At 34.0% G+C, this 7,218-nt stretch overlaps 1 protein-coding gene across 1 annotated transcript; it reads right to left on the bottom strand.

The window, feature by feature from the left end:
- Positions 1–31: 31 nt before the first annotated feature.
- LOC144961753 (transcription initiation factor TFIID subunit 5-like) lies at positions 32–3,540 on the bottom strand (the record flags this gene model as incomplete). The annotated part of the gene is made up of 5 exons (XM_078894840.1): positions 3,435–3,540; positions 1,884–1,987; positions 1,362–1,440; positions 903–981; positions 32–155 (listed from the first exon to the last, which is right to left on the bottom strand). Coding segments are annotated over exons 1-5 (488 nt in total), but the record flags the coding sequence as incomplete, so codon positions are not given.
- Between the last annotated feature and the right edge of the window lie 3,678 nt (positions 3,541–7,218).

The raw sequence follows: 7,218 nt of genomic DNA, 5'->3' as shown, positions 1-7,218 counted from the left end.
TTTTTTTTTCTTTTGTTTTAATCCGACTGACTTGAACGTGTCCATGAGTTGGTTGCCATCCATATGTTCCTTCTTCCTAACACTGGACAAGGATGCAAGATCCTTATGGTAGTTCTCATCCTGGTCTCGTGAAAACTTTGAGTAGAATTCGGAGGCTGGTGATTAGATAGACAAAGAAAGAGAAATGTATAAAGTTACCCTCTATTCACCACATCAAATCATTATGTTGAAATCCCTCGATTTTTTTGTTTGTAGCAAAATGAGATGACTTCATGTTTGACAAACTCTAAGTTTAAAAAGTCTTTTTTTTTCCTCCCTTGTTTTGCTGAGCCTTGGGAGGTGTGCATATTCTTATGTGCCTAGAAGTAAATATTTGAAAGTGCAAAGATTCATGGCTGTGTCAAAAAGTTATTTCCAAAATGCTTTGACTCAAAAATTAAAAAAAATAATTTAAATCTGTATATAAAGTAACTGAAAGGATTTTAATATTGATCTTTCTCTACAATAAAGAATGGAAAACAACAACAAAAAGAAAATCAAAACAAACAAACAAAAAAACACACCCCTCCCCTAAAGAAAATAAAAAAGCACACACACAAACTGAAAGGCTACTGTGATAAATATTGCAGGAATACCTTCACAAAGTGACAAATAAAAAAGAAGTGTGAACAAATTCGATACTTTATGCCCACATTTCAACACGCCGAAAAGCTATTTTGACTATTCTTTTAATTACCGACCATTGGGATTTTGGACATGTTTCCATTATTGAATCTAGAGATCCTGATGGAAAGAAAATAATCCCATACTTAGTCGAAATGGCTTAATATTGATGTCTTTTTTGTTTCTAAACACTTCGAAAACTTGTTCATATATTTACACTGGTTGTGCTAATGACTCACCATTCCACTCGTGCCCATTGTAAATAAGTTCTAAGTACATGTGAACAAATACTGGATACAAGACTGTAGACAACTCCACCTGAAAAGCAGAAAAGAAAAAAACAACCATTAATAATAATAATAATAATAATAATAATAATAATAATAATAATAATAATAACAATAATAACAACACCACTAGACAAAGAAGACAAAACTTGAAAATATTAAATTGAAAGATCTGATATTGTTGGTGCTGTGGAAAAGCTTCTCAAAGTAACAACTGCTTTCACTTCATAAGCAAAGGGACTGGTATCTCAGTAGCGGTATTCGAGTTCGAGGTATCCCTGATTTTTAAAAAAAGACAAAAGGGGTTTGAAATCGGAATTAACAGCTAAATCTGAAGGTCAAAGCAGATTGTTGCATTACATCTACACTACAGATATCACACAAATAGTCAAAGTAAAGTGAATTTCATACCTTGTGAACATCTAGGCAGGAATCAATGAATGTTTTGAGGTCCTGATACAAGTCTTCATACAAGCTTGGGTCACCCTCACTGTAAAATAAAGTGAAATGGATTGTTGTAATTGTAAACATTCAAACTCATGTTTACTTTATATACAGACACACAGTGAATCAGTTTAGAAAAGAAATGATCAAGGTAATAACATAACAACAACAACAATAATAGTATTACTATTTATAATAATAATAAATAATAATAATAATAATATAATAATAATAATAATAATAATAATAATAATAATCAGAAAAGAAGAAGAAGAAGAAGAAGAAGAAGAAGAAGAGAAGAAGAAGAAGAAGAAGAAGAAGAAGAAGAAGAGAGAAGAAGAAGAAGAAGAAGAAGAAGAAGAAGAAAAAGAAGAAGAAGAAGAAGAAGAAGAAGAATTGTGAAATGCATTGGGCATGGTAAATCAATAGAAACATGCTTTACATTACAAATGTTATTTTTTAGCGCAGGGTAACACATCTTATCATCACCTTTTGTAAACAGACAATGCCTGAACATTGGGCTTTTTATCTTCCTCAGATCTGAGATCTTCATCAGAAACTTTTGCTTCTCTTTTCAGTAAGCTTTCTGTTTCCTGTTTGAGAACAAATGAAAAAAAAATATCATGAGATTTTCCATGGCACCAAATGTTCCCAAAGTTCTATACAAATACAAGGGGTTTCAGAGCCAATAAACATTTCGGATGAGACATGAAACCACAACCACCACATCAACACCACCATCACTACACAACAGACACATCGTGATCGTCAACAAAACGCAAAATAATAATAATAATATCTTTAAAATAATAAATAAATAATAATAATAATAACAAAATAAGTTTAAAAAAAAAAAATAATAATAATGTAGTTTATTAGTTATTTTATATTTCGCGCCCAATCGTCTATAATACAATAAAGCTCTAGGCTCAAAAGTTACTGCTGCAAATAACTGAAATGAATGATATCTACTAGAGCAGTACTACTGCAAATAGAGGAAATAATTATTCGCAGTACTTACTGCAAATAGAGGTGGCCTTTTTTTTGATAGAGACAACACTATTATGATCATTACTTTACGTTGTATGAACCCACATTTCGGAAGATCCCAAGTGTCATAGTTTTGACACCTGTCAATAATAATAATAATAGTGAAAATATTACTCTTGGGATCTGTAGTCCACCCCTACCCCCTTCCTACGTACACGGTAACTGGTTTGCCGCTACAATACAAGAAATGGATGGACCTCGATTTGTATATGATATGTGTCTGTGCATGTGTGTGTTATTTTAAAAAATTAAACAATATAATTTAACCCATTAAAGGCGAGATTCAAGGTTACTGTGTATGAATGTTACAGTGTACACAGATCCTGAGGCTAGGTGCCCAGTTAGTAACGAAAATAATGATACCAAAATATCTGCGATATTCCTCTTTATAACGAAGGTTATGCATCTTTAATTGAACCCCCCTAAAACTTTTAGTAAAAAGCGAACGGCAATTTCCAGTCATAACTTTCTGATGGGACGAGTTGGGTCACAATTTGACTCCCACTGCTGCTGCTCACTAAACTGTCTAAAACTAAAGTTACCGTGTGTAAGTTGACACTCCGTTTTGAAAACTAAAAAAAAAAAAACAACCTTTCTCACAAATAAAAAAAAATCTACAAACGTGGCAACCCGGTTGCTATTCAAAGTCAAAGTCAAAGTAAAATTACTCGCTCGGCCGTCGGCAGGGACCACTTTTTTTTACGAAAGTGCCCCAACTTTTTCATTCATCCCACAAAATAACCCAATCACTTCCAGAAACTTGTGGAAGGCCTCCCTTACAATCCTTATTAGCAACCGGGGTGGCAAAGAATCAGAAGTGAAGAAAAGAAAAAAAAAGTTCTGGAATCACTGGGGTGGTAATTCATTGGAATTGGACCCTCGGCCTCGGACTGGGTACCGACGGGTGCCACTTTCTCATTTATTAAGATATAATATGGAAAATAAAGGGAAAAATAATGAAGTCATAAACTTGCAATTTCGTTATTTCACCTTCAAATTATGCTTCTGAAGAAACTGCAGCACAGCCAGCAATGTCTGTTTGTCTGATTTGCAAGGATTTTCCTTTGCATCAGCGTCCATGGTAGACGCCATTTTGACTTTTCAACAAATTTGTGACAGGCTTCCATACACAGTTATTGTAGGATAATCATTAAAAGATAATGATCTGACGACGATTGGTACTAAAATATTGATAGCACTCATTGAAGGCGTGTGCCTTAAATTGATAATTATAAACATATTTAGAATATTTTATAGCTCTTTATTGTTCCATTTAAGTTTAAATGACAAAAATTATTACCCACCCTGGAGAACTATTTTGTAGTTCTCGTCCTGGTCACTGTCAGGATTCATTCTAAAAAATTACGAGCTCTTTTCTGCTTTCAGGAGAATACAGTCTCGATCAGCTGTTGACTGTTGACACCTGAGCCTGACGATGCTTTTACTTTTGTAATTTTGGTGATGAGTCAACCTGCTGTGTATAATAAACTGATTATTCGAGATCATATCTGGTAAGCATCAATAATATTGAACTCTGCACGCCTCTTTCCAAGGGTCACCAGTCACTGAGTTGGTGAGTAGCTTTACTTCGAGACATCTCCACTCTACTCTTGTCCTTGTGCCTTTTTGCCTTTTTTTTGGACCCCCTACTTTCACTCTCTCACTCTCACTCTTGAATCGTATAAAATTTTTGAATGCATCCCACATTACAATCAGTCATTATACTTTTTTCCTTGGACTGGTCCTTCATAAATACCAGAAAAAAATTGTCTTTTTTGGTAAAGGTATTGTGATTGCAATGCTTAGGGACTGGGGAGTGGGCTTTCACAGATTCACAATAAAAATGTGATTCCCATTTAAATTTCTTTTCACTGAAATTTCAGCCAACTATTACTGTTCTGTAAAGTGATGTGGTATGATAATGCTACTGTTAGTAGGCTTAGACCAAACACGTCTTAATCATAAAATTGGAACTGAAAGCGGATTTGGACCTCTTCAAGTTGATAGCACCAGGTCTGGGTTGATGTCCTTCGTTCATACCTCTTGACCTGACTTGTTTCTCTTGGTCCTGGAGAAGCATATGGCTTCTCACATGTCACCTCACTGGTCATAAATTCCTAGTTAAAAATAAAATCAGTTTTGTTATAAACGTATATGTTCATATATTTTTATTCCTTTTTATTAAATGAGTTGTTTTGTAAGGATTAAGGAAGAATGGGGAGATATGCACCCCGCCTCCTCCCTTTTAAGGTAAAAAAGGCCGAAAGCCAAGACTGGGAAGGAACAGGATGGTGGGGACGGTGGGGGGGGGGGGGGGGGGGGGGGGGGGGGGTCACAAAACAAAATGGCAGATCACTTACAATCATAAACTAAGCATCGTAAACTTTGGTTTTTTTAAAAAAGAATTAAATTTTATGAGGGTTCAGTTCGACCCCGCTTCAGATACTTTCATTTTTTTCTTTGGGCAAGATTATTAATCGGTAATTTGCAGTGGTTTCATATTATTTGGGAATGATCTGAACTAGTTGAAGAAAATTCAATTAAGATTAAAATTATAACTATCAGAATTATGGAATTTTAAGTTCTTTTGAAGATGGAGAAGCAAAACTCACCTCGGTAACGTATTTATCTTATCTCAAACTGTATGAGTTACGCTTAAATTTTTACTTTAAACATCAGGGTCACCCTGGCATAATATCTTTATGAGATTTGATTTGTGGGGGTGTTTGAGTGTCACTTCAGTTTTTGGGTTTTGGCAGTTATGCGGCTTTTTGGTCGAGTGGCGGCATCTTCGTCCTGCTTTTCTGTTAGATTCTGTGGATCTGCTTCCTTAACGTTTGGTCAACCAAGATTTCCCCTCAAGGCAGTGGTGCTGTAACCTCAGCATTGGTGGCTGATGGGTAGTCGGCCTTTCCAAAGGGCCTCCTATGATTTGGTCTGGGTCTGCTTATTCACTATTCTGAGTTACCCCATTACAGGGCGTTCCCCTGTCTGCTGCTGGGTAGGAGTTTTCTTCCCCTGGCGCTTGCCAACTGGTCTCCATCACAGATTGGCAAGGACCCCAGCCTTTATGAGATGATTGGTCAGAAATTGTGGTAAATCTCAGTCAATCAGGGAAAAGTAGACTTTTAGCATGTAGGATTTGCCACACCTTGGAAAAGTTCGGTCCCTCATAGGTCCGAGGGAGAGAAAATGCCAGACTTTTGTTTGACCAAGAGGACGCCTTGGTTGTTGTCAACAGACTAATGTCTAGAACCAGTCTAACAGAAGCCACCCTACATCAATGGGGACTTTCCACCTGTCCCACATGTATATGTTGTGGAAAAGAAGCTGAAGCCACAGAGCCACTGATAGAACATTGATGTGGCGGCCAGCTGGGTTAGTGTCTGTACACGAATGCAGTAATGTGTTCACCAACTGGATCATCATCATCATGGTTTATCCCTCTTGGATGTGGCCTATCAACTGAATCAAGCTTCTGAACTGCACCATCCGTCCACATTCATTCACTGGCTTATTCATCCATTCTCTGATGTCTTGTGACCATCTTCTTCTTGGTCTCCCTCTCTCTCTCTCTTTTACTCTCCACAATACCCTCTAGAAAATGTTTTTTCAAGGATGTCATGTCTCTTTATATGTCCAAAAAAGGCAAGTTTTAGCTTCTGTATCATCTTGATGAGATGTGGATCCTCAGGGACTCTTTCACATTTTTGTTAGTTTCCTTTGTTGTCCAGGGAATGCGGAGAATTTCCCGGTAGCATTTCATTTCAAATACATTAATTTTATTCTCATAATTTTTGTGATTGTCCATGATTCACATCCATATAATGCTGTTGGAAATATGCATATGTGTAGGTTTGTGTTTGCTTCTATTCTCTACATTTTTCTATCAGAGCACGAATTTGAAAATTTGGTCTTGCGTGCCTCTATTTGGCTGAAAGCCTGCTGAGATTGACTTATTTCTTCATCGAGCTTAATTTCGAGTCTTTTCATGATTATTTAAGTAAAATTTTACTCGCATGGCTGATGAGCGCAATTGTTTTATAATTTTTACATTCGTGGAGGTCTCCTTTTTGCGGTATTGTATTTATCTACCTGGATAGAGCGTCATAATACTATGGTATTGAGACCATTAAAACATGCTGCCATACTAGAATGTTCAATAACATGGATGTATTGCCTATATATAATGAAAACTCTTTGTGGCCATCCATTTGATTGTACGTTTGAGTTAATTGAAAAGCGCTTGAGGCATATTTAAGTGGATTTTTCGGCACTGTGGAAAAATATTATTATTATTGTTACTATTTTTATTAATAATAATATAATAATAATGATAATAATAATAATAATTATAATAATAATAATAATAATAATAATAATAATAATAATAATAATAATAATAATAATAATAATAATAAATATTATTAATAATAATAATTTAATAATAATGATAATAATAATAATAATAATAATAATTATTATTATTATTATTATTATTATTATTATTATTATTAAATTTTTATTATATATTATTATTATTATTATTATTCTTTATTATTATATTATTTTATTATTATTATTATTATTTTATTATTATTATTATTAATATTTTTATTATTATTATTGTTATTATTATTATTATTATTATTTTTATTATGATTATTATTATTATTATTATTATTATTATTATTATTATTATTATTATTATTATTATTATTATATTATTATTATTATTATCATCATTAAAAAATGCCTACTGTTATGAAAAAGA

The sequence above is a fragment of the Berghia stephanieae genome, unplaced genomic scaffold, assembly GCF_034508935.2.
Source record: "Berghia stephanieae isolate SIO BIC M18660-M18661 unplaced genomic scaffold, UCSD_Bste_1.3 scaffold3978, whole genome shotgun sequence".
Lineage (NCBI taxonomy): Eukaryota > Metazoa > Mollusca > Gastropoda > Nudibranchia > Aeolidiidae > Berghia > Berghia stephanieae.
This window is presented reverse-complemented; position numbering and strand designations above follow the sequence as displayed.